Source organism: Trichomonas vaginalis, chromosome V (genome assembly GCF_026262505.1).
Source record: "Trichomonas vaginalis G3 chromosome V, whole genome shotgun sequence".
Taxonomy (NCBI): Eukaryota; Parabasalia; order Trichomonadida; family Trichomonadidae; genus Trichomonas; species Trichomonas vaginalis.
This window is the reverse complement of record NC_067207.1, coordinates 4,655,410-4,679,257: the sequence shown is the minus strand read 5'-3', so window position 1 is coordinate 4,679,257 and position 23,848 is coordinate 4,655,410. Positions and strand designations below refer to the sequence as shown.

General features: G+C 31.0%; 8 protein-coding genes and 1 non-coding gene across 9 annotated transcripts; 5 read left to right on the top strand and 4 right to left on the bottom strand.

The window, feature by feature from the left end:
- Positions 1–80: 80 nt before the first annotated feature.
- Positions 81–7,197, bottom strand: TVAGG3_0278820 (uncharacterized protein; the record flags this gene model as incomplete). The annotated part of the gene is made up of 1 exon (XM_001327471.2): positions 117–7,175. The coding sequence occupies one exon, from the start codon at positions 7,173–7,175 to the stop codon at positions 117–119; it is 7,059 nt and encodes a 2,352-aa protein (XP_001327506.1).
- Positions 7,198–8,878: 1,681 nt separating this feature from the next.
- Positions 8,879–10,178, bottom strand: TVAGG3_0278810 (protein kinase protein; the record flags this gene model as incomplete). The annotated part of the gene is made up of 1 exon (XM_001327472.1): positions 8,967–10,178. The coding sequence occupies one exon, from the start codon at positions 10,176–10,178 to the stop codon at positions 8,967–8,969; it is 1,212 nt and encodes a 403-aa protein (XP_001327507.1).
- An 88-nt stretch (positions 10,179–10,266) lies between these two features.
- On the top strand, positions 10,267–12,854 carry TVAGG3_0278800 (spectrin binding; the record flags this gene model as incomplete). Its single annotated transcript, XM_001327473.1, has 1 exon — positions 10,376–12,484. One exon carries the CDS (start codon positions 10,376–10,378, stop codon positions 12,482–12,484), a length of 2,109 nt encoding a protein of 702 aa, XP_001327508.1.
- A 52-nt stretch (positions 12,855–12,906) lies between these two features.
- TVAGG3_0278790 (protein serine/threonine kinase protein) lies at positions 12,907–14,606 on the bottom strand (the record flags this gene model as incomplete). The annotated part of the gene is made up of 1 exon (XM_001327474.1): positions 13,043–14,548. The coding sequence occupies one exon, from the start codon at positions 14,546–14,548 to the stop codon at positions 13,043–13,045; it is 1,506 nt and encodes a 501-aa protein (XP_001327509.1).
- A 427-nt stretch (positions 14,607–15,033) lies between these two features.
- Positions 15,034–15,105, top strand: TVAGG3_0278780. Its single transcript has one exon. It is a non-coding gene; the product is annotated as a tRNA-Pro (tRNA).
- A 709-nt stretch (positions 15,106–15,814) lies between these two features.
- Positions 15,815–17,165, top strand: TVAGG3_0278770 (protein serine/threonine kinase protein; the record flags this gene model as incomplete). The annotated part of the gene is made up of 1 exon (XM_001327475.1): positions 15,826–17,145. The coding sequence occupies one exon, from the start codon at positions 15,826–15,828 to the stop codon at positions 17,143–17,145; it is 1,320 nt and encodes a 439-aa protein (XP_001327510.1).
- Positions 17,166–18,035: 870 nt separating this feature from the next.
- Positions 18,036–19,296, top strand: TVAGG3_0278760 (protein kinase protein; the record flags this gene model as incomplete). The annotated part of the gene is made up of 1 exon (XM_001327476.1): positions 18,122–19,216. The coding sequence occupies one exon, from the start codon at positions 18,122–18,124 to the stop codon at positions 19,214–19,216; it is 1,095 nt and encodes a 364-aa protein (XP_001327511.1).
- Positions 19,297–19,481: 185 nt separating this feature from the next.
- Positions 19,482–21,583, top strand: TVAGG3_0278750 (ankyrin repeat and SOCS box-containing protein 4 family; the record flags this gene model as incomplete). Its single annotated transcript, XM_001327477.1, has 1 exon — positions 19,491–21,209. The coding sequence occupies one exon, from the start codon at positions 19,491–19,493 to the stop codon at positions 21,207–21,209; it is 1,719 nt and encodes a 572-aa protein (XP_001327512.1).
- A 195-nt stretch (positions 21,584–21,778) lies between these two features.
- TVAGG3_0278740 (uncharacterized protein) lies at positions 21,779–22,756 on the bottom strand (the record flags this gene model as incomplete). The annotated part of the gene is made up of 1 exon (XM_001327478.1): positions 22,415–22,756. The coding sequence occupies one exon, from the start codon at positions 22,754–22,756 to the stop codon at positions 22,415–22,417; it is 342 nt and encodes a 113-aa protein (XP_001327513.1).
- Between the last annotated feature and the right edge of the window lie 1,092 nt (positions 22,757–23,848).

Genomic DNA, 23,848 nt, shown 5'->3' with positions numbered 1-23,848 from the left:
TTAATTAATATCTCATTTATTTATGTATCAATTCATCACATCCAAAATTAATTTCAAATAAAAAAATAATGACGTTAATGACCGAAATAAAAAATATGGTTATTTAATCATATTAGTTATGGATTTTGTTCTTCAAATTCATCAGAGAATGGATCTTCATCATGTCCGATTTCATCTCCTGAGAACAACGGATTGTCCTTTGTTGCTTCTTCTGTCGTAACCCCTGAAGTGGTTACAATATCTGTTTCTCTATCTTCAAGATCGGTATTGTCAGAGCTTTGTGGGTTATCGTTATTATTCTTTGTCTTCTTGATGAACAAAAAGATAGCAACACATATGAGAACAGCTAATAAGATAGCCATGATGGCAATTCCAGCAATTAATCCGGTAATAGACCTTCCTCTGGTCTTTGTTGATCTTGAGTCTGCATTGTCACCTGTATTTGATGTATCCTTTCCTGTCGTATTACCCGGATTTTCATCTTTTGAGTAAATTTCAAATGCAATTTCTATAGGAGTAGACTTTAGATCATCTGAGTCTACAATATATATTTCTAATTTATGCGGACCTTCTTTCATCTCAGAAGATAAATGGAATGTGATCTCGAATTCTTGGACTGTTGAATCCGAAACAATTGTATGGACTGGCATCGCTTTACCATCATCAAATTTACCAATGAATGTCAAGTTATTACCTGCATCAGAGTCCCTTACGTTTCCCTTAAGAACTAATGGATCGCCTATTTTAATTTTATCGCTGACTAATGCCGCATCAATGAATTTAGGAGGATTCTTAATATAGAAAGAAAATGTACTTAAATCGGTTGTTTGGTTATTTATATCAACTGCCCAAACATTAAAGTTATGTTCACCATACTTATAATCAACAGGAATAGTTACTCTTGCTTCGAATAATTCAATTTCATTTGTAATATTTACTAACGTTTTCTCTGTCAAAGTATTATTGTCTATTTTGTAATGTAGATAAATATTTGAGTTTGCCCTAACGCTTCCTGTGAATTTAATTTGTTGGCCATCATTATAAACTAAATTATCTGGAGCAGTGATATTTAATGATGGCTTATATGTAATTTCTAAATCAATCTCAAACATATTTGATCTCCTAACGTAATGTAAATTATTCATTGGTTGTAAGTTGTTAGATAGCCAAACAATAACTTTCTTCTTTCCTATTGGTTCATTTTCTGGAATTACAACAGATGCTTCAAAGAATTGGTCGTTTGTTCCATTTGATATAACGTTTCCACTTGACTTTGTAACTTTGTTTTCTCCAACTTTGACAAAGATAAACAATTTCTTACCTTCATCAATATCATTGAATCTTCCTCGAACTCTCATAACTTCATTTTGGAGAGAAAATGGCTTTGAGAAGCCAGCAAATGGAATATATGGTGTATTAACAATATTAAATGTATAGAACTTCAATGTTGTCTTGAAATTGAACTCATCAAATAAAAGAAGCTCTAGTTTATGAAGTAATTTGTAAGAAATATCCGATGTTATTGGAATGATAATCTGCTTCTCGAATTTCTTGTTCGTTAAGTCAAGGTTTTCTGTATTATCTTTCTTTTCTTCAGAATCAATCAGCAATTTAAATGTGCATTTCTCATACTTTTCTACATTAATATTGATTGTCATATTATCTCCATATGAATAGTAGTTCTTAGAATTTGAAATAATCTCGATTGTTGATTTTGCCTTGTAAGATATGAAGATGGGAACTGTGACAACATTAGATTTCTCGTTTTCAAGGAATGTATCTGCATAATTACGATCAGAAACAAATATTTTAATATCAACTTTTCCAACCAAATCTGTATCGAGATTGAATTTAATAATGATTTCTTGATTTGTCTTTCCATTTGATTCATGATTCCACTTTGAAATGCGAGGATCAGCATTCCCAATCTGATAATATACATACAATAATTTCTTATCATCAATATCATCTACGAATCCAGTGCAATTGAAGTCATTTCCTTTCAAATAATTCATGGTTTCAGTTGGAAAATCTTTTAATGTTGGTTTGTTCTTTAATGTGAAAGTTCTTGTAACTGAATTTCCAGTTACATCTCCATATGTGCTTGGAATTGCATTTACCTTTACAGTTCCATATGAAACAGATGCTGGAATATCGATCTCTTCATCGAATTTATCACCATCACTTAAAATTTTAACAATTGAACGAGCAGGAATATCATTGAATGTCAAGCGAATCTTGAATATCTGATATCCTTTCATTGTACCAGAAAGTCTGACTCTTGATCCTTTCTGATAAATTCCATCTGGAATTTCATTTAATGTTAGAACAGGAGTATCAACAAATGTGATAATCTTTGAGAGTGTAGCTGATCTACTATTTCTAGACGGTTCTTTTTCTGAAAGATACATTTCTGTTGTATAGAAGAAACTCAATATATGCTCACCTTGAGTGATTGACTTTGGCAAGCGGAATCTATAATATGGTTTTTGATGATCTTTTCCGCTTGATGTTGTATATCTCCCAATCTTATAATTCTTTTTGTCAACATTCATCCATAAATAAAGATCTTTTCCTTTATCATAATCATTGTAATCTGGTGTCATTTTGACATATGAACTTGTTAAAAGAACTTCACCAGGTAATGTGATATCATTAATCTTGGGTTTATTTAGCAAATAGAATGTTATTTCATAGTTCCAATAAGATGTTGTCCTCTTTCCGTATTCATCAATAACTTCAATAAAGCAATCATATCCTTTCTTTTTATATTGATACTCCTTTGGGAATCTGAATTTCAAATCAATAGACTTTTCATAATTATTACTTGTGTATTTTCTTTCGTAAATAATTCTTCGATCAAAGTAGACTTTAATATCTCCCTTGGTTTCATCATGAATTCCAAGATTGATTAAGATTTGATCATCATATGAATAATATCTTTCCTGTGGGAAGTTGAAGTCAACAGTTGGAGGTTTAGTAACAACCAATTTAACCTTCTTTGTTTCACTCATTGAATATCTTGATCCATCAGTTTCTTTGATATTTTGTACCCAAGCTTCAATTTCTAAATTTCCTTTCTGATTTAGATCAATATTGAAATAAATTGTATGGACTTTGAAATCATTGATATTTCCATAAGGTGGATTAACATATTTCTTCTCATAGTTAATAACGCCATTCATTTTCATAAAGAAATACAAGCTGCCACTGGTATTGTAACTTACTGAATAATCAAGTCCAACACTTTCTCCAGGAGATGCAGCTGATGTTGACAATTTGAGATTTCCTAACTTTGGAGGAACTCTAATACTGAATTCAAATTCAAATGGTTCTGATTTTGTTAGATTCTCTCCAATAGCCTTGAAATAGTATTTGACATTGCCATGCGCTCTCTTGAAGTATGTCGTCCATGGGATTGTAGAAGAGGTATTGTAATAAATTCGATGGATTTTGTTTCCAAATTTCTCATAGAAAAATTTATTATCATATATGTCGATGTATCCCTTTAAGTCAGCAATGATTTGGATGTCAAATTTGATATCTTCATAAACTGTGAATACCTTTTCTTTGGGTGGTGTGACAATTAATAATGGATCATTTGCCATAAATATTGAAACTTGTAATGTATCAGAATTATCGTTTTCATCTGGTGTTTCAATTGAATTATTGTAATCTGTTACCCAAATATCGATCTTCTTGTCTCCAGATGTCAAATAAACCAAATTGCGCAATGGGAACTTAAATTGCTGTAATTTTCCATTTGAAGTCATGTTTCCGAGAAGAATTGGATCATATCCAACTATACGTTGGAAGATATACAATTCTTTTCCTTCGTCAAAGTCTTCAATTTTACCAAATACATTCACTGTTTCATCATTGTCAGCTTTAGTCTTATCTAATTTTACATCGGATAGAATTGGTTTGTTTTTGATGATAATATCTACTTCTTTGCGATAATCATCAGATGCTTCAAAATCGAATTCGTCGACGGGGTAAAATAGCAATTTATAAGTTCCCATTTTGATGTCATTAGAAAGCTTTAGAGTTGTGTTAATTTTTGCGGTTGATTTTGTGGCAGTGTAATGAAGATCTTGATTCATATCTTTTCCATTAAAGAAGAATTTGACTTTTCCACTTGTATCGTCAGTCACTGTCATCTCTATATAAATTTCATCACCTCTATGATAGGATGTACTTGGCTGGAATAATGTTGTCATTTTAGGAGGATATGAAATATTAATATACTTGATATCTGGTTTAGATTCACCATTCCTTTCTGGATCAATATTTGGATCTTCATCATCTTCAATCCATGTTGTTAATTTGAGATTCTTTGCTGTTTCTTTCTTCACTTCATAGTCGAACTCAAATGGTTGTTCTTTGCCATTGGAAACTATATGATATGCTTGATTTGTCCTTCCATCATCTTCATTTTCTGATTCTTTGATGAAGAAATATAAATCTTTCTTATCATCTAAGTCTTTTAATGTTCCCTTAAAATGAATTTTCTTTCCATCATTGATATCACTCCTCAAAAGATTCTTATTGATTTCAAGTTTAATTATTTCTGGCATACTTCTGATTTCGAAATTGTATAAGTCTCCAGAATTAGAATTTAGACCAAATTCATCTTCCACTTCAATTGATAAATGATGAAGATTATTGCTTGGTGAATATTTGCACCATTCTGGAATAGGTACTTTAACTTTAGTATATTTGATTGATCCTTTGCCTTCTTCAACTTTATATGACTTAATCATTGAATCATGGAAAGTAATATCTGTTCTGTTATCAATCTTATAGATGATCTTTCCTTTTGATTCATCAGTAACCGTGATGCTAACTTCAATGAACTCATTATATCCTATAATTTTCATGGTTGGATATTCAACTTCAACTATTGGTGCCATTGAACTCTTCAATGAATAATTGAATAAATTGGAATCTGATGTTTTAACTTGATCATATTTATTAATATTTGATCTACTTGAAATGAAGAATTCAAGATTGTGAACTCCATGAGCTGGGTATGTGTAATTAGCTGTATATTCTGAAACTCCTTGAGATTTGAATGGGGTGTTTTCAACTTTTGTGATTATTTCAGAATTGTCAATTATTTCTCTTTGATATATGTAAAGATCTTTTCCTCTATCTAAATCTTCATAGCAAACTGTAAGGGATTGTTTTGTGTTTGGTTTAGCAGATTTAATAAGCTTGATATTAGTGATTTTTGGCTTATTTCTAATATATATTTCAGTTGATTTTGGTACAGCTGGATATCCAAATTCATCTTCAACTCTTATTGAAATTGTGTAAGGATCTTTTGAATATGTTAATTTATCGCTTTTTTCTAATTTGATATCAACATCTACAGCTGCCTTTCCTGAACTTGATGTATAATTAACAAAATTTTCTGTATTCATGAATGTATAGTATACTCTTCCTTCTGTGTCATCATTAATATTTACTGCGATTGAAACTGTTTGTCCATAACTGAAATAATTTTCAGAATAGTTTGGTTTAATCTCAAAATCAGGAGGAATTGTAATTGTTAGCTTTAAGGTTGTCTCATAGATAGTCTGTTTATGCGCATCTGTAATCCACACTTTGCATTGAATATCTTTCTTAGGCTGAACTCCAGGAATTTTTGTCTTTAATAGCAATTGTTTGGTATTTGAATCAAATACTTCATATTCTTGTGAAGATTGTTGTTGTATATCTGGTATTAAAAGATTAAGCTTCACCTTTGGTTTGTTGGATGTGTCAATATTGTTGAGTCGAAGATCACATGTCAAATTTAAATCATTATTTGGCAATTTGACGTTTTTGTCGAAATTCATATTTTGAATCTCGGCGTCGAATGCGACATAAAATACAAGTTCATCTGAATTCCTTTGGTTAACATATTGATTTGAAACGGTTATCCTTAGAGAACGTTTTCCTGCAGAAAGATCGCCTATTGTAAATGTAATTTTATCAGATGTTGAACTTGATTCTGGTCCAAGATCATATGTTTTTTCTTTTAGTGATTTGATGAGTTGATTGTCATTGTAAATTTCAATTTTTGCTGTTGTTTGGCAATCTCCATTAACTTTAAATTCAACAGTAAATTGGTCATGTTTTCCATATGGTGTATCTGTTGGAGTTGTTTTTATATTTACTGTTGAAGGACTAAAAACATTTAAAACGACATTTTTCTTCTCAGAATCAACATTGTTTGTGTCATCATGAATCCAAAATTTGCAGTGATAGCTTCCAATGGCATTTGGAGTATAGGTGAAATCATGTTGAATAATATTATATTCAGAATTATCAAGCTTTGTTGTTTTTTCATCATTGTTGCAGAGTTGATGAGCTGTGAATTTTGATTCTTGGTGTAGGATATTTAGACTAGTTTTCAGAGTATATGCTTTACCTGGCTTTAAATCTGATTTCTGGGACTCTTCTAGTTCAACAATATCAACTGGAGAATCCATAAGTAAATATATATGTACTCCATATACTAATCTTCCCTTGGCAGGGATCTCTCTTTCATTCCAAGAAAAGGAGATTTCTGCATCTTTGGAATTTCCTTTTGGATCTTTAAAAACATTCATTGTCTCTAAATTTAGAAAAGGATTATTTTGGCCTCGAGATTTGTATCCATACCATTTGTTATCTGCTGCAATAAAACCTTGTGTTTCGCTAAAATCTCTGTGATCAACGACAAATTTCTGCCATAAATGAATATTTTCTTTCTTTTGATCAGAAATTACATAATATGCTTTATTTGTATACAATCCTTTAGCATCTTTTATTGGATAAATGCTGTTTGAATTTCCATCATCTGTATTAAACATAATATTAGTAAATGTTCCGAGTTTAACCTTTTTAGCTGTACTTTCATTGTTTTTGAGAGTAAAAATTAAATATCCGCCTAATTTATCATTTTCATCAATTCGAAATTCTGGTGTGATAGTGATTCCTTCATATGGACCTGTGGATAGATTTTTGGGAACATGTTGTATGTTATCAACATAAAATCTAACAGAAATACCCGAATTTTTGTTTGAAAATGGAATTGTTGCACCTGTTTTTGATGTAAATTTCAAATCCACGAAGTTATTACGATATCCTGGGTGAATAATTTCAATGGCCGAGAGAGCAAAGCTGAGAAACAAAAAGCAATGCATATTTTTGATAAATGAAATGAAAATTTAATTGAATTAGTCGGCTTTCAAATTTTGAAAAGAATTGAGAGCCATCTAATTCTCCAAACTAAATCACATTGTTTGAAAAACGTATTTATTCATTCGAATATCAATGTATAAAAAAGACTATTTAATCTAAACATGTGTCTTGAAAATTTTGTGAAATTCGGAAGAAATAATTTGTGATATTGCACCTTATATATCATTTTCCAACTTGGTAGTTTGAGAGGGATAAAAATTTTGAAAGAAAGTGTCAAAATCAAAGTAAAATAAAAGAAACTTTATTCAAATTTGATATTTTTATCAATACCAAATTTTCAAAATATATGAATATGAATTTAGCTTGTGCAGATATTATAAAAAGGAAACCTGTAACAAATTAATTTTGAATACTATTCCCTCAATTTGATTTGAATTAAAATAAAATATGTAATCTCTGCATACTTTTTCAATGCTCGATTTTTAAAATCTATTTAAAAATGGAGCTTATATTGAAATAATGCAGAGATACTAAATTTTAACAGACTATTTCAGAGAATTGAGCGGGAGCTCAATTCTCTGAAAAGTCTGCAGAAATTCGTATAATTTTATATTTATCGATCATCTCCGATTACTAAACAAAAACTTTTGCATATAGAAAGTATCAATATGTAAACCCTTTGATTAAAAATGTTTACATTCCTAAATTTGTATAGTTTTCGTAAAAAAGACGCTAATTTTTGTAACTGTCTAAATTAGGATTTTAAGCATATTTCATGAAATTAGATAACATTATAATAATCTATATTTCATTTGCGACTTCATTTCGCAAAATTCGAAATATCATATTTGAATTGTTATATCAATATATTGATCTCTTATTGTGAAATACAAAAAATAATTAGAAAAGGTAATTAGGTCAGTCAATTTTTTTTTCAAAAGTCAATTGATTATGCTTGGAAAAAATATTCTCTCGATTTATTAGGAAACATTATTAATTTGATATTCATTCATTACAAACATGGTTCTAATAATGATTCTCTATATGGAATTAAAAAAAAAATGAAATTCAATCAAATATAATCAGAATTTATGTTATTTTCTCAGAAATATAATCATTTTATGAGTACTACTTATAGCTCAGGGGAATAATAATGAGTTTCTATGATAGATTCAATAAATTTTATAAACATAGAGGTGGAAAAAAAAATATCGATTTTATATTCAATTGTGATTAGGAATAAACCTTTTAAATTGATAGTCCAAATTCCTTAAATCCTATATTATCGTATCCATCCTACACGGAATGCATTGTTTTAAAAACTGATTTCATTAGACCTTTTAATGATTAAATTTCAAAATCAATTTCAACTCCAAGAAAAAAATATAGATTTCAATAGAAAATGTCAATTTCGCCGGCATTTAAATACATTATTCATCTATTGGATTCAGAATTAAATAATTATTTATGAAATTTTTTTTGCAGAATTTTTTCAATTGAAAATAGTCGATTGAATAAATTTTCTGCAACTAATGCCGCCAACGAATTACGTGATTTCTCTTGAGGGAACAATATCTTTTAAGATTGAACACTTTTATAACCTACTCTTTGCTCCATGTTGTAAAACTTAGACATATGTTTCACAAAGATATTTCCTTATTTAGGGTCACATAAAAAAGTTATGCAAAGTAATTAAAAATTGTCAGGCTGTAATTAAAAATCTCTTTATTTTTTATATCTAATGAAATTCATGTCCAAAAATATCATAAATAGAAAGAGAAGTATCTTTTGTATTATCTTTTGGCACCGTGTGAAATAAGAAGTTCGATTGTTTCTTTACAATTAAACAATTCTGCCTTTCTAAGAACAGAATCATCATTATAATTTTCTTCATTGATGTTTGCACCATGTGAAATAAGAACTTTGGCTGTTTCTTCACTATTATTTTGTGCAGCATAATGAAGAGCAGTTTCTCCATCTTTATCTTTTTCATTGATATTTGCACCGTGTGAAATAAGAATTTCAGCTGCTTCGTTACTATTTTCACTTGCTGCAAAATGAAGAGCAGTTTTTCCATAGCTATATTCCTTTTCATTGACATTTGCACCAAGTGAAAGGAAATATTCGCAAAGAGATGAAATATTAAACTCAGTTGAATATAAAAAGCATTCGTCAATATCATTAGTTTGATCGAAATAAACTAAAAATGATTCAAGATTATTATATTCTCCGAAAATATTTCTAAATATACTGAGCTCGAAATTGTACTCATTCATCAAGAATGTAACAAAATCAATGTTGTGTGAAATAATTGCATACATCATGCATTCTAAATTTGGTTTTTGATATTTCAAGCATTCATTCATGATCTCTGGATTTCCTCCTAAAAACGAAAATTCTAGACATTGAGAAGTTATTTCTGAGTTAAATTTCGTTCTTAATAACTTGAAACAATCAACTGCTCCATAGTAACAACATAATTCAAGCAATGATAATTCTTTAGAAAATGGATATAAATCACTTTCAAGTTTTTGATTTTTATCAAAGTCGTCTCTTCCCGTGAAATAGATGAATCTTTTTAAGTCATTATCCATAAATGCTTTATAAATTGTATTTTCTGTATGAATATCGATATTTCCATAATTTAATATTCTGATTTCATATAATTCAATTCCATATTCTTTATAAAATATGAAATTTGAAACGTCATGGATATTGTTTACTTGTTTCATAGGATAATCATCATATACACGTTTGGCAAGATATAAATATGACTTTGTATAGCGATTATTAAACGGGATTATATTCAAAATATCCCTTAGAATATTTCTAGGAGGATGTTTCTTTGAATCAATCATTTCTGTTTTGATCATTTTGTAAATTGAGTTTAATTTTTCTTCTTTTTCCGTTTTTAGCTGATACAACGCAGTATACAAATCAATGTAGTATTTGTAGGTACTTCGCAATTCACTGTATTTATTTGGGTGGATGTCTTGATCAGACATTAAAAAATTTAAAACAAAAAAAATGTCGAAATAATATTGATTGGGAAAGGATTTTATATAGGAACTCTCCTTCCTTTATTTGTATTGCATTCATTATTATTTCAGTATGCAAAACCAAACTATTGAGCAACTATTAAGCAGCCTCTGCACTTCCTATTAAACTTATTATATTTACTCTCTTATTTCATATTTTCAATATGAATTCTACTTTTTATGATTCAATTTATAATTTAACTAATGATACTAAGGATGACATCATAAATTCTGCCAGAAAACTAATAGACATTGACTTCTCTGGTTGTATTTTTGGATTCTTAATTGCTTCTATTTATCGAACAAATTTAATACCAGAATATGCAAATATTATTAAAGAACTGATAACATCAGAAGAACAAAAACAACAATTAATTAGATATTTTATCGAATTCATTACGAAAAGATCAATACAGCCACTCAAAAATTCTATTTTAGCTTTATTATACACTTTATATACATTATCAGTTGTTAAAATTGACGAAATTGAACGCTTAGCCGAAAATTACTCATCAGATCCTCAAATTCAAGATAGATTATTAGTAGATCTTTTTATTTGGTTTGCTCCAGAAGTTAGTCAAGAATATTCAATGCAAATCTACGACATCAGTGGAAATGAAGATAAATTGCAGGGAATGTTTCCAACAATTCAAAACTTTTTCTTTAATCTTGAAAGTTTATGTGCGAACGAATGCAAATTATTACGAAAACTCAGGCATGATGATAAAGAGCTTAAGACAATTGATGCTATTCTTCGTCGCGATAATGTTCAATTACTTGAAAAAGTTTATTCTTTAGGAAACTTTGATCCAAATCAAACAATACAAATGTCCGTTTACGAAAGACAATTTCTAACCAATAATGAATGTCCAATTGTCAGTTACTGTGCTTTTTACGGATCAAATAATTGTTTGAAATCATTAATCGAAAAAGGAGCTGATCTCAATCAAGTCGATTCCAATAAAGTCACTTTAGCTCAATTTGCCGCTGCAGGAAACAACAAAGAAGCCTTAGATTTCCTCAAAGGAAAAACATCATTCGACGGAGCTGCCGAATTTGCCATGAAATACCATCATCTCGATCTTTGTATCTCATTACTTGACACTGGTATCAACCATGGCCTTCTCCATCGTGCTGCTTCCAGCGGATTTCTCGCAGGTATCGAATATTCACTGAAAAACGAAGATCCTAATGCACAAAATGCAAATGGCCGTACTCCTTTGATGATCGCTTGCATGTACTCCCCACCTGCTGCAAACATTCTCATTGAAAGAACAGATGTAAACATTTCTGACAAAGAAGGAATGACAGCTCTAATGTTCGCTTCACAAAACGGTTTTTCTGAAATTGTTTCCTCACTCTTGAAGCGGAAAGACATTGATGTCAACATGCGCCATCGCTTTGGAATGACAGCACTTTTTTGGGCATCACAAAAGAACTACTTAGAAGTCATCAAAGTCCTCTTAAACGACGAAAGAGTTGATATAAAAATAAAAGACGATGAAAACTGGAATTGTTTACATCACGCTGTACAAACTAATGGTTTAGAAGCATGTTCTTTCTTAATATCCAAAGGCGCTGATATCAGATGCAAGCAGAATGAAGGATTAACACCTCTTCATTTCGCTGCTTCTCGCGGTTTCTCGGAACTTGTCAAACTTTTGATACAAAAAGGAGCAAATCCGAATGAAGGAGACAATGCTGGAATGACTCCTTTGCTTTGGGCAGCTCAGAATCAGAAGATAGAAGCAATAGAAGCTCTTCTTCAATTCGAACAAACTGATCCTTCTTTGTGTGATGATGAAAACTCAAATGTCCTTCATTGGGCTGCTCAGTCGGATCTTTGTGATGTTGTTCATTTGGTTGCATCAAAAGTCGATGTAAACAAAAGTGACAACAACAATATGACACCTTTATTGATTGCTGCTGCTTTCAGAGCGTATTCATTCATATGCAAACTGATTGAATTACCACAAACCAATGTAAATGTACAAGATCCAAGCGGAATGACTGCTCTTCACTTCGCTGCTCGTAATGATGACGAATTCACAATTCAAGCTATTGTTAATTCTGGAAGAGCTGATGTCAACATGAAGAACAAGAGTGGATTGACTCCACTGCACATCGCTGCATCAAATGGAAACGAAGCTGCTGTGATGGCTTTGATTTCTGCTCCTGGAATTGATAAAGAGGCAAAAGATGATGACGGAGAGACACCAAAGATGATTGCAAAGAGTTTCGGTTTCACTAATATCTATGAATTACTTCAATAAAATTATAGTTATGATATATGGTTAAAAAAAAATTGTAATTTTTTATAAAATTCTCATAAAACTAATTTTTTACATTAAAAAAGTTATCACTATGCAAGAACTAACTGTTCATCAACATATCATTTAATATAAATTTAGATTGCATGAAGAAATTATCTTAATATGAGCAATAATGAATAATCTTTAGGATTTGTCATACAATTTGTTGGTGTAATTAATAACTATAAACTAAGCTATCAATTCATTGTTAGAAAAAATATCTCTTATTATTTTTGATTCTTTATGTTGGTAATTATAAAGAATAAAATGTGTTCTTGTTTGAACTTCATTTTATATACTTAAAACAGGAATTTTGATAATAATATTTTTGTTGATATTAAAAAAGGCCTTTAGAAATGGATTGTTTGTCATTATTATTTAGAGAGATAAGCAAAAACGATAAAGAAGTTAAACACAATAAAAAAATGTTTACAATCAAATTTCAAATATTTTGTTTGTCTGAATGATAAATGATTAAAAAAAATAGGTAAACTATATCTATAGATGTATTACAAATGATTAATTTCCGCCTTTCTTCGATTTGGGTTTCTTCACTCTTGTACTTGCAGGAACAGCGTTCTTTATGTAGTCCATTTCAGCGAGAGCTTTTATAGTTGGTCGGTCTTTCGGATCTTTTCTGAGGCAGATCTTTATGAACTCTTGGCCCTTCTCGCTGAGCTTTGACTTGACTTTCTTATCATCGAGGGACTCGTTGACGATCTTCTCGCATGTCTGAGCATCAACTGTTTGGATTTTACGCTTAAGTTCGTTATCATTTGTCATCATTTCGTAATAAATGATGCCAAGGCTCCAAGTATCTGTAGACAATGATACTTTATTGTTAGAAGTGAATGTCTCTGGCGCAGTATAGCCAACTGTGCCTGTTCCTGGTGTAGATTGCATAATTGACTTTCCTTCATCGGCAATTTTAGACAAACCGAAGTCGGCAATCTTAGGAACGAAGTTCTCATCAAATAGGATGTTCGCTGGCTTGAGATCGTAGTGGATAATGACTTCTGATGTATCAGATGGTTTTGACTTAAGGGCTAGAAGGCCATCGATAACTTGTTTGATGATGCTATGTGCTTCTGACTCTGTTAATCTTACTTTGCGAAGGATACCGTTGAGATCTCCTCCACCTGCAAATTCCATGACATATGCAACGGTATTATCAGCTAAATAGAAGTATCTGAGGATCTTTATAACATTCTTGTGCTCTGTAACTGTCATAATATCGATTTCTCGCTTAAGATGGTTCGCAAATTGAGCTAAATTTACATTCTTTGGTAATTCAATGACTTTGACGGCCACAATTTGGGCGGTTTCGTAATCCCATGCTTTCCAAACCTCTGCAAAACCGCCACGGCCGATTGGCTCTATCAACTGAATTTTTTCATTATCTAAGAGATGAGCAGGCTGTAAATTGTGTTTCTCCGCTTCCAGCATGTTGAGTATTCGGTTGCGGTCTTCCTGTAATCGTTTCTCCTTATCCTTAACGACTTCCATTTCTTTTTTATAAACTTTAATTAAAGCTTGGGAATCGCTCTTATCGATTTTCTGCTGTAGTATTTCTTTTTGTTTGTTGAGGGAGGTTGTTTCGGTGCTTTCAAACCATGTATTCGTTGATGAATTTTGTAAAAATCCGATATTCTGCATTGAATGTGCAATTTCTGTAAGTTTTGCTTGCTTTTCAGCTAATGTTTTTTCGTCTACCATTGTTTTTGCGAAATTAGTAAGTCTTTGGTATTTTTCTCTCATTGAATTTAATTCTGCAAGTAATTCGTCGTTCTTTTGCTTTAAATATGTATCGTTGCTGTTTAATGCAACACGTAGTGTCTCGCTGCTGTCTCGTTGATAATATTTTGAAGTTAATTCATTTGATAAAGGATTTGTAACTGTCGAACTTGTTTGATCTTGTATTATCTGTATGGAATTTGTTTGGCTGTTTGTTATCGCATCGTCGGCATCTTGACCTTCCATGCGTCGCCTGAGTAGTTCCTTGCGTTGAGCCGTGGATTCGGACATTCGACTCATTGATTACCTCAGATAACAACTAATTTTGGACACTGATTGTCACCTTTTGGGCTTATTGTAAATTTTCAAAGCAATTTTCGTATCGATAATTTTTTTTCTTCCATAACCTTTTTGCATTACAGGATTATAATTTTAGGACAATGATACTGAATATACTTAACTATTTCCCTAGTTCATGCTATCGTTGAATTTGTACGTAATAAAACTAAGGATTTAAAAAGTTGAAATATAATTTTATTGGATAGAAGAGACAATGCAAGTATATAATGTATAATAGATAGGTAATCATTATTGGAAGTAAGTAGTAATAAAATGTAGAAAAAAATTATGCAATTAATAAATAAAAAAATTCATTATCAAATATCATGATTTTCTTTTATTGTTTTGGGTTCATGAATCTAGCTGTTTTATATTATGATTCTAGATTTATTTTGATTATGTTTAAGTATTAAAAATAGTTTAAATAAATGTAAAGCGGGTGAGTAGTCTAGTGGTATGATTCCTGTTTTGGGTACAGGAGGTCCCGGGTTCAATTCCCGGCTCGCCCCATTTTTTCTTTTTTCATTCTTTGATTTTTTTTAGATTTGTCACTTTTATAGAATCGAAAAAAATCAGTAAATAAACAAATCATCGATTTCATCAAATAGGAAGCTTCTCAAGGTACAACATGCAGCATATATCTAGTGCTACATATCACTAATCAAAATATATATTGTTTGTACCTTTAAACCTTCTAGTTCAATGATAATTAGTTGATAAAATCGATCATCAATTTTTCGAATACAAAAAAAGTGCCAATTAACTTTTTTTTTCTGTCCAACGAATTCTCATAGCATTCTTTAACAAATTACCATGGGTATCTTTTAATGAGATTATCAAAGCTTTTAACGCATTCAAATGATAATCGATTTCGTTTTGTAGGAATTTGGTCAAAATAGCATGTGGACTTACTTATCTATCCTTTACAAAATCAAAATGCTATTAAAATGAATATGTACTTCTATCGATTTTTTCAGCGATTAGAAACCGAATCAGTTAAATCAATGGTTACGAAAAATAACAAACCCGTGTTGATGTGAAGCAAATATGATATGTTAGAATCGTCTAGAATTATAGAAATTTTTATTGTTAAAAACAATCTGATTTTCTGAGCTGAAATACTCGAAAAATATGACTTTTGGAACTCACAGAAGCTAATTGTATCATTAACCAAAACATTGATAATCAATTGTAAGAAAAAGTGAACTTTGCTATTATCGTTTTTTCAAATGGAATCGAATCGAATAGGAAACTATGAGCTTTTTGACAAAATTGGTGAGGGATCATTTGCATTTGTATGGGAAGGTCGAAACACCATCACAAATTGTCCCTGTGCCGTCAAACAATTTCGAAAAGATACATTCAACCACGAAGCCGCCGTATCAATGAATAGAGAGATTAGTATCATGCAGATACTCGATCACCCACTCATTGCTCAGCTCTACGAAGTCGTAGAAACCCAACATGATACATTTTTATTTATGGAATTAGTAGACAACGGAACGTTACTGGAATACATCAACAAAAATGCTCCGATATCCGAAAATAAGTCTAGAATTATCTTTGCACAGATAGTTGCCGTTCTAGATTATTTGCACAACGAAAAACGAGTTGTCCACCGCGACCTCAAAGCAGAAAACATATTGATTGATCAAAACGATAATATAAGAGTCATTGATTTCGGTCTCAGTAACGTTTTAAACCAAAATACAGTTTTATATACGGCATGCGGCTCATCAGCGTACGTTGCCCCAGAAATGTTGTTAAACAAGCCGTATACCCAAGCTGCTGATATCTGGAGTGCCGGAGTTCTGCTATATGCTATGAATGCCGCTCATTTACCATTTGAAGATTCGAATGTTACTCGTTTAGTTGATAAAGTCCTCAATAGACAACCAGAATACCCACTAGCGTTCTCTAAGAACCTCACAGAGCTGATATCTAAGATGCTAACTAAAGATCCGTCGCAAAGAATTACATTGGAAGGAATTCTTCACGATCCTTGGTTTTTATCTGATGCTCTTGGAAATAGTTTTAGTTACAACTTCAAAACTCTTAGCAAATACAAACTTATATCAAATCCTTACAATATCGAGCTCGATGAAGAAGTTTTATCAAGATTGGCAGAATTCGGTATCGATACTACAAATCTCAAAGCTGATTTGGCTATGAATAAGATGACAGATGCAACAGCGGCTTACAAATCAATACATAGAGAATTATTCTTAGAAAGAGGCGCTTGTTTGATCGATGAGATGATTATCCCGGTCCTTCGCCAATTCTCTAATTCTTCAGTTAATGTAACTCGCCATATTTTGTTATCAGAAATTCCGCCAATGAAAAACTCGACAGAAACAAATCTTGCTATTCTTCAGAACCCGCCTCTACTTGCTAAGGTGCCTTCGAAGTTTGGAGGTCAAATTCCGATGATTCCTTCGAAGAGTGGCCCAATTATTAATTTAATTGTGCCAAATATCAAGAATCGATCAGCAACCAACTTACAGTCGCGTCCATCACGCAGAATTATAGTTAATGTTTGTAAAAAATAAATTGTTTTTTTCATCTTCAGAAAAAAAAAATTCAAAATCATTACTGTTAATTTTTCAATTGAATGCAAAAGTTAGCGTCACGTTTTTGTAACAACTGCGCAATTTTTGAATCAATAAAATCAATATTATTATTTATTGTGTGACATCTCGAGTTAACGTGTTTTTGCTCATTGACTGTCATTTCGATTTCGAAACCTTTGTCAAAAATAAACAATGAGACGCATCACAAAAGAATTAGAAATTCTTAGTATACACATAATAGCTATTCAAATGGCCTGCGAAAAACAAAGTTATCGGCAATTCATTTCATTTTCAGAAATCTGAAAAATTAAATAGTTTTAATGAGTTGGACTGCTTCCACTATGTATCCATAAAATAATGAATGTCAAAAGGCAAGCGAAATATTCGTAAATCCGAAATTACAATTATATTTTGAGTTTGAATCTTTCTATATCCTTGTTGTAACATCAAACAATGCAGTTCAATACGTTATTCAGCATCAATCGCTATAATGTGTTGATTCTTTTGTGGGGAGAATTTATATACATGTCTATGAAATTAGGTATTATGCCTCATGTTTACTTGTAGACATACTATATAATGAACATGTATTTGCATCATAAAATCTTATATTTTAAATTTGTATTAATTCAATATAATTTTTGGGAATTAAGCAAACTCAAACTTTTACTATTTTCCCATGTCAATTATATTCTTCTCTTCTTTCTAAGAAATCTAGAACATTGAAATTTCAACCATTGATAAAGTCCTGGTTTTCATATTATGAGTAGTGTAATGCATTAGTTGGGAAATTGTGGTTATTCCATTGGCCAAACTTCATGTTTTTATTGAATAATTTGAGATTTGAACTGCAGAATCTTATTTTTTCAAATTTTTCCAATTTTATTATATACGAAATGATGCTTTCACAATTGCTCAACCGCAAAATTTACATAAAAACAGTCTCTAATAAAAAATGAATACAGGCGACACTATTAGCCACTATATGCTTGGCCCGCAGCTTGGTCAAGGTGGCTTTGGCAAGATATTTGCTGCACGTGATGTGCGTGATGGAAAAGTTTATGCATTGAAAGCCGAATCTGAATTATCAAATAGAAAATCGCTGGAATTTGAAACTAAAGTTCTCGAAAGAATAAAAACTATTAGATACTTCCCACAGATACGCGAGCATGGTGTTTATCATAACTATCACTGGTTAACTTTAGAATTAATTGGTCCATCTTTATCGGCTATCCTTAAAGAACGAACTGATCACAAATTTTCTCTTTCTACAGCATTGAGAGCATCAATACATGTTCTTAGATCAATAAAAAGTCTTCATGCCTTAGGATTTATTCATAGAGACATAAAACCAGCAAATATCCTTGTTAGAGTTTCCCACGGATTACCCCTTTGCCTAATTGACTTTGGACTCGTTCGTGTTTACAGAGATCAAAAAACTCACGCTCATATTCCACCAAGACAACATACAGGATTCAGAGGAACCAAGACATATGCATCTGTTAATGCGCACGTTCTCTCTGACCTTTCAAGGCGCGATGATCTTATTTCATGGGTGTATTTTACGATTTGCCTCATGGTTGGCGGATTACCATGGCAAGGAGTTAATGACAACTCTGAAGTCATGAGAATGAAGCACGAATTCAACGTCAAAGAGGCTGTCAAAAATGTTTGTCCTGAATTTGTCGAAGTTTGGCCACTTGTCGTTGGTTTGAGGTTCGAAGATGACCCTAACTACGATGCACTCGAAGAAATACTCATCAAGGCATGCGAAACTCGTGGTTACAAAGGTACTGATCCTTATGATTGGGATGAATACGTTCAAAGATACAAAGATACACTCGCTCGTAATTTTGGAATGAAGTTTAATGACGAAGGACTTGATCCCCGTACTTACATGACAGAACTTGGCCTTCCTCCTCCTGCTTTGCTCGGAATTGCCGGAATTAAACAGCCACTGCTTGCTGGGAAGAAGGAATATAGAGAACAAAGTTCAATGCAGCTTAGTGAACTTAATGAAAAAGATGAAATCGGTTGCTGCTGCTGTTAATTTAATAAAATATTGTTAGTTGTTGTTTTTTTATAAAATATTTAATATAGAGAAAGTTTTACAATTGAGGAATATTTGTCTCCAAACGGAATATAAATATTTTGCCAGTTTCGCATGCTTTGATATTGAGATAAATATTTTGCCAGTTTGCAGTTTCCAAAAGTTTATTCAAACCGAATTTTGCATTTGAGGAATATTTTTTTCTCCAAACGGGATATTTACTATCTAATAAATTGAAAATTTGGGAAATTTCGACATTTATAATTTTTGGTTGATGTTCAAGGGAGAAATTAACCAAACTCATTATGACAAACTGATGGAGATTTTTGCAGGATATAGTGATGTCTATAATGCTTTGTACAGGCTGAAAACAAATAACGAAGAAAAATTAAACGAAATTTACAAAAAAATCAAACAAAACCTGATTGACTCTTATCAAATTTCGCCTGGTGAAATTATCGATAAAATATCCGAACTTTCAATTTATAACAACCGCTACATGAAGTCATATTTAGCAATTGTCAAACAAATTGTTGACGAATACCATCCAAATCAGGTCAATAATATCAACATGGTTTTTAATTACCTTTTCTACAAAGAATACGACATAGTATTGAAAAGGATTTGGGAAAAAAGTTATAACGATTTTGAAGATGCTCATTATTCATCTGATATTCACCACCAAAATACAATTCACAGATCTATTATGGACGATGACAAAATGTCATTGATAAATTTTACAGAAAGAGAAGCATTTGATAAAAATCAAAAATTAAAAAGTGTTTTATATCCATTTTCAAAAAGAGGTATTTCGTTACTTGAATTATGTTGTTATCATGGATCTGTTGATTGTTTTAAGTTTTTAAGAACGAAATTTCAATCAGAAATCACTCCAAATTGTCTTAGATATTCGTTTTTGGGTGGAAATCCAGACATTATGAATGAATGCTTAAAAGTACAAAAACCAGATAAGATATGCATGGAATGTGCAATTATATCACACAATATTGATTTTGTCACATTTTTGATGAATGAATACAATATAAAAATTGATTTAGAATTGTGCTATAAATACGATAATCTTCAATCATTTTTAGTTTATTTGGATCAAACAAATGATATCAACACATGTTTTGCTTATTCTCCTAATTTCCATCTTTCATCACTTTTAGAATATTTTATTTCAAATGGTGCAGACATCAATGCTAAGACTAAAGATGGACGGACCCCTCTTCATTATGCAGCCTTGCATAATTACAAAGAAATAGCAAAAATTCTTATTTCAAATGGTGCAGACATCAATGTTAAGGATGAAAATGGAGCAACACATCTTCATTATGCAGCCTTGTATAATTACAAAGAAATAGCAAAAATTCTTATTTCAAATGGTGCAGACATTAATGCTAAGACTGAAAATGGAGCAACACATCTTCATTATGCAGCCTTGTATAATTCCAAAGAAACAGCAGAAATTCTTATTTCAAATGGTGCAGACATCAATGCTAAGACTAAAGATGGAGAGACCTCTCTTCATTATGCAGCCTTGCATAATTACAAAGAAATAGCAGAAATTCTTATTTCAAATGGTGCAGATATCAATGCTAAGACTAAAGATGGAGAGACCTCTCTTCATTATGCAGCCTTTCATAATTCCAAAGAAACAGCAGAAATTCTTATTTCAAATGGTGCAGACATCAATGCTAAGACTAAAGATGGACGGACCCCTCTTCATTATGCAGCCTTGCATAATTACAAAGAAATAGCAAAAATTCTTATTTCAAATGGTGCAGACATCAATGTTAAGGATGAAAATGGAGCAACACATCTTCATTATGCAGCCTTGTATAATTCCAAAGAAACAGCAGAAATTCTTATTTCAAATGGTGCAGACATCAATGCTAAGACTAAAGATGGAGAGACCTCTCTTTATTATGCATCCTTTTATAATTACAAAGAAATGGCAGAAATTCTTAATTCAAACAAGACAAAATAAAGAATTTCCTTATTATTCAATGCAAATAAACTTGATTGGAAAGTTCATTCAACATTACATACACAGTGTAATGGTCATTGAGTTTTTGTTATTCAAAGTAAACTTGATCGGACCATTCCCTCAAACTGTTTCATTCCTTGTAAGGATGTCGCTTGGGGGACAGTTGGAGACCCGACCAAATAATTTTCGAACTCTGGTGGACATGTAAAGTGTCAAATATTTTTGTAAACTGATATAATCATAGGTACCAAAGATTATTATTTATGACTGCTAATATGCATAAATAAAGGGATTTTATATCATTGTACTAAAGGATTAAAAAAAAATTAAAAATATGAAAAATTATGAATAATTATAAGTGAAATACATCTAGGCTCCTAATATTTGATGCACATATATGAGTGTCCAAGGTTTTTAGTTAAAATCGAGAAATGATTTTTGAAAATCTTAGCCTCATCTCCATTTTAATGAGTTAAATTATGTTTTTATCAAAATGTAAATATGAATGTCTAAAAATATGCATATACCAATATGGGGAGTCACTTTTGTCCCCCACCCAGTCCTTGAATGGATTTTTATAAGAAAAAAAGAGCAAACGAAAGAATCCACGTGCATTAATCATCACTGTTGTAAACATAGGTAATGCTTCAAATGATGTTTTACAAAAACTGTTGCATATCATTGTTAGTTATGCTAACGATAATGTTAGAAGAGCTTCAGATATTGATATCTGATTTGTTTTGTTATGTCATCCAAAGGAAGTTCCATCCATGATTAACCTTTTGCCTTAGATCTACCACACACATGTGATGATAGAAGGAGCACTTGCGATTGGCATTTCATGTGATGGAAGAGTCGTAAATTTTACCAAGAATGTCATTATTTCCATGGCGAAGTTCCATAATGCATTGCTTTTATTCAATATTCAATGCTCAATAAATATAAAATAAATTGAAAATTTAGAAATTAGTTTATTAGGTCAAAAAATGAACCATTAAGATCAGAAATGCTAGATTTCATATAAACTCACTGAGCTACATGAACTTTCCGCTTGGTAACTTTATAAATTTTGTAAATATTTAAATTTTGAAAGGAAAAACTATAAATTTTGCTTGGTCGTGAAATAAAATTAACTGGTTCAAATGCTTATTATGTGGAAACATTTTGAAAAAGATAAATTTTAAAAAAAAAATAAAGACGATGCATTACATTGTGGTGACTCTCTTATATTGGCACTTTATTAATGCAATATCGCTTTCTAAAGATTCATTTTCCTTTTGGATTTTTTCAAATTCTGCTAATAAAGCCTTCTTGTCTTCATTTCGTTTCTCAGCAGCGCCTTCAATTGATAAATCTATTCTTGCCGATTCAACTTTGCTTTTATAGCTAATTTTCTCCTTTTCAGGATTGATTTTGTTTTCTGTAGCTTCAATTTGAGCATCTATTTTCTTAATTTGGATTTCTAGTAAGCTGTTTTCGTAGTTTAGATTTCTATTTGATTCGCGCAGCTTTGCAAGCTTCTCTTTGAGTTCAATAATCTCTGACATTTTCGATAATTAAACGCCAATTTTGGATAAATAAAAACTATATGCATATGCTATTTGATATATGTTATCAATAAAGGTCTAACGAAATTTTGTTTACAGTTGTAAGAAAAAAAAACATTTTGGTAAAACTAGAATAGTAATTTGCATGCATGAAAAACGATCATATTTAATCAACGAAAAATTGTGATAAGGCTCGGGCGGTTATGAATAATGAAAAAAATAATCGTCTTTCGACGAAAAATGAAAATAATCGTCAAAATCACGACGATAGAGCTTGAAACGCAGGAAAATCAATTATAGAGTTAAATTTTTTGCAATATTCCTTTAGGAACAATTAAAGTATTGGATGGGTAATTCATTCATATAGTCAAAGTACTATCTTGTGTTTTTTTGTTATATTAAATAAAAGATTTAATATGATATCCTAGTATTTGGACATAAATAAGTAATGTGCAAGATAGTTTCATATGTGGACAATATGTTTATAACTGTGTTATTGTGTGAAAATGTATCAACAATTCCAATTGATTTGTAAAAAAATTAAACAGCGTGTTTTTTGTGCCAATCTATATTCTTTGTTTTTAGCAGATATAGGAACTATCAAATTCAATGTGAAATTGTGATAATGCCATGAAATACAATAATTTGATATCAAATGAATAAAATATCTATTTTTAAAGGCGCACTTATCATTTCCATGATGTGAAATATCATTTATTGATATTTATGTGCTATATTCACATAAGATTAAAAATTTGTAAAAAATTTCATAGCAATTCATTAAAATATTATTACCATTTGCATTTATAAATGATATAATAAGTAATGGTTTCATCAAATATAGAAATAAAAAGACATTTAATCAGAAAATTTAAATATTGAGAAAAGAATAAATAAAATGTATCTGAAACATGTTTCTTTCTTGTGGTGGTTCTATTTACCATATATATGTTGAATTCTGAAGCTAATAGATTTAATATTTTAACAATTTATCCGAATATGGTTAATATAAAAGTACATTTCATCAATTAAGTAAGAATTTTGATATAAAAGAACTATTTTGGTCTGAATTGACATTAAAATTGGTAGTCA